Source organism: Pterocles gutturalis, unplaced genomic scaffold (genome assembly GCF_000699245.1).
Source record: "Pterocles gutturalis isolate BGI_N339 unplaced genomic scaffold, ASM69924v1 scaffold15260, whole genome shotgun sequence".
In the NCBI taxonomy this organism is placed as follows: domain Eukaryota; kingdom Metazoa; phylum Chordata; class Aves; order Pterocliformes; family Pteroclidae; genus Pterocles; species Pterocles gutturalis.
Genome location: NW_010141057.1, coordinates 29,789 through 32,606, shown reverse-complemented (window position 1 = coordinate 32,606; position 2,818 = coordinate 29,789). Strand labels below are relative to the sequence as shown.

At 42.8% G+C, this 2,818-nt stretch overlaps 1 protein-coding gene across 1 annotated transcript in view; it reads left to right on the top strand.

Moving 5' to 3' along the window:
• The window catches only part of PHKA2 (phosphorylase kinase, alpha 2 (liver)), a 37,626-nt gene extending 35,724 nt beyond the window's left edge, over nucleotides 1-1,902 (top strand). Inside the window, 2 exon segments of the mRNA XM_010083902.1 lie at nucleotides 987-1,187; nucleotides 1,729-1,902. Of these exon segments, the coding sequence (XP_010082204.1) occupies nucleotides 987-1,187; nucleotides 1,729-1,902 (375 nt within the window).
• The last annotated feature ends 916 nt before the right edge of the window (nucleotides 1,903-2,818 follow it).

The window sequence follows — 2,818 nt, the reverse complement described above, 5'->3', positions numbered from 1 at the left end:
TTTTTAAATGCTGCAACAGCAGCCAGTGTATTTTGGCATCACAGTCTCAAAAGTAAATACCAGTTAAGGATGATTGTTTCTAACCAAAGCTTTGACTCTTTAAATCTATAACCTTTCCTTACTCTTTGTTTTCCTTAGTTGGATTGCCACTAACCACTCTGGCAAGTTTTGAAATCACATCTATAAAACAAAACTCTTGTGAACAGTAATCCATCAGCACCAGAGTGGTACTTGTGTGCCTGAGACTGTTTTCCTACCTGGTTCCGTCAGATTTGTCTCTGGTTTCCTTCTCTTCTGAGGGGCAGTGGTAACAGCTAAAGAAAAGAGCTGGAATTTTCTGCCAAATTTAAACTGCAGAATGGAGAGCTTTATTTGTTCCTATTGTGTAGATAAATAGGCTTATATTTTTAGACTGTCAGACCTAGACAGTATCTAATTTTGCTGTTTAAAGGAATCAAATAAAATAAGCACAAACCTAAGGCAGCAGCCTTTCACCTAACACCCATACAGCTATGCCGGTGCAAATTAGGCTGCTCTACAAACAATACAGCTATATCTCTGTGTGGAAAAGCATTCCCTCTGAGCAGGTGGTTATTTTTAAAACTTGACAGTAATTTTGGCTTTGCAACTAACCCGCTATGCCAGAAAGATACGTGCAAGGCAGAGTGCGTGCGGCCGTGCAGCATGAGGAGCAAGGAGTTAATTTGCTAGCTAAGCATCAGCAGTCCTGTATGTAACTAAAACGTGTGTGTGATGGGTCGCAGGGCTGGAGCAGCCTTCTGGAAGTTGCATAATCGTTTGCAGGATCAGGGCCTAGTGACACGAAAAGTTTCTGTAAGTGCTAAAGCTGCACAAACATTTTGTTCGCTTCGGTCAGACTACCCCCATGTGCAGAGAGGAGCATATGTTTAGGTGCTTGCAGGATGGGGGGAACTAGTCTTTTGGATTTGTCAGTTTTTCTTTACATTTACCCTCGAACTTGCCAGATGACCCCGTGTGAAATCAAGTTTGCTGTGCACGTGGAGTCGGTGCTGAACCACATACCCCAACCTGAGTACAGGCAGCTCTTGGTGGAAGCTATTCTCGTTCTCACGTTCCTCTCTGACATCGAGGTGAACAGCATCGGGGGCATCATCCACGTGGACCGAATCGTGCACATGGCCAATGACCTATTTCTGCAGGAGCTGGTGAGTTCACAGGGCAGTGGTGGGAAGCCTCCGCATTTGAAAGTTGTCCCCTGCTCCATTTTTAGTATGTGGGATGAGCTTGATTTTTTCCTTATGCTTTCCCCTGCAAAGACAGAACTGAATCACTTGGGTATCTTCTGGAAATGTGTTTGGAAAACTAATTTAAGAATTGTGGGAGATTTAAATGGAATAGAATTGTAGTGGCTAACAAGCTCTGAAGTAAGTGGGCAGGTTGAAGTGAAGTTTTCCTTCACCAGAGCATTAGAACTACCAATACTTGAGTAATCCCACCCGCTCTCCTCAAAGGACAAAAATCTGTGAGGTTATATGTTCCTCATTTACTTACACTGATGCAGTTAAGTCATGTGGGTCCTATAATAATCCTAATGATTAAGGTTTTCCAAAGGGAAAGGAGAATTGTTTTCAGTATTCAGAACAAACACAAAATCATCATGCAGTGGGTTTTTTCCCATAAATAAGCATGCACATCTAACTTTTCCTATTTCTTTGCTTGTGTTTTGTTTTGGTTTTTTTTTTTCAGAAATCATTCGGAGCTACTGGTACTATCTTGGAGAAAGATGTAGCCACAGGAATTTGTCACTTTTTTTATGACAGTGCTCCAAGTGGGTCCTATGGCACCATGACGTACCTAACAAAAGCCATAATTATTTATTTACATGATTTCCTGCCTAGCACAGGCTGTACAATGCAGTAAGCAATGCCTCATGGGGGAGAGAAGGCTCAGAAGCTCTTTCTTCCCATTTCCCTGTCACGAACCTCTTGTTTAGTTGCTGCATGCGTGTGTGCCGTGCACTACCTCAGCGTTTTACACTAGCCATCGTGCTGTGTGCACGCCTACCTGCGGGGGACAGGTAGGTGGCATTTGGCCTGGTTTTAAGAGAGTGTGAGAAATAACAAATAATAAGGCTTATTCTGCCCAAAGTGCATAAATGTAATTGGTATTAAATTAGCAAGAATTATACGGTTTTGCTGAGGGGAGAACAGATTACTGTGCAGAGATCAAAAGGCATAATAAAATAAGGGAGCTGTGTCTCAGACATAAAGTCTCCCAAATAAGGGAAGTGATGGAATTCATTAATTTTTCTCCTGCTGTGTGTAAATGTACATGACTGTGAATCACTAATGCACGGTGCGAAACACCCAGGGACATGTAAATTAGAGGAATAGGAATAAATTGAAATAATCAGGTGATATTTCTAATACACGTTTATCCTGATTCTCATCTCATTTGCAGCTAGGCAGCACACGGCTAACGCCAGTAGAGACAAATATCTTACAATATCCACTGATTTGAGACAATAGCCTCTCTCAGGAAGCTGCATCTGTCTTTAATCAAAATAGCTTCCTTCCCTGCATCCCCAAGGCTTTTGAGGCAAAAATCTCAAGATTCCAGCTTCTCCAAGGTGACAGACAGTTCTATGGCTGTAATCCTTTCCTCTGAATGGAGCAAGATAAACCTTTTCCACTCAAGCACCCTTTCCACGTCTCCTGATCCTTTCCCTTGCAAATAGCCTCAGAGTTAAGAATGGCATAATTGCCACCCTTCCAGCGCAGCATGAGTTTATGGAGGGCTTTGATGTTTCTTCTCCCTGTCCCCCCCACCCCCCCGC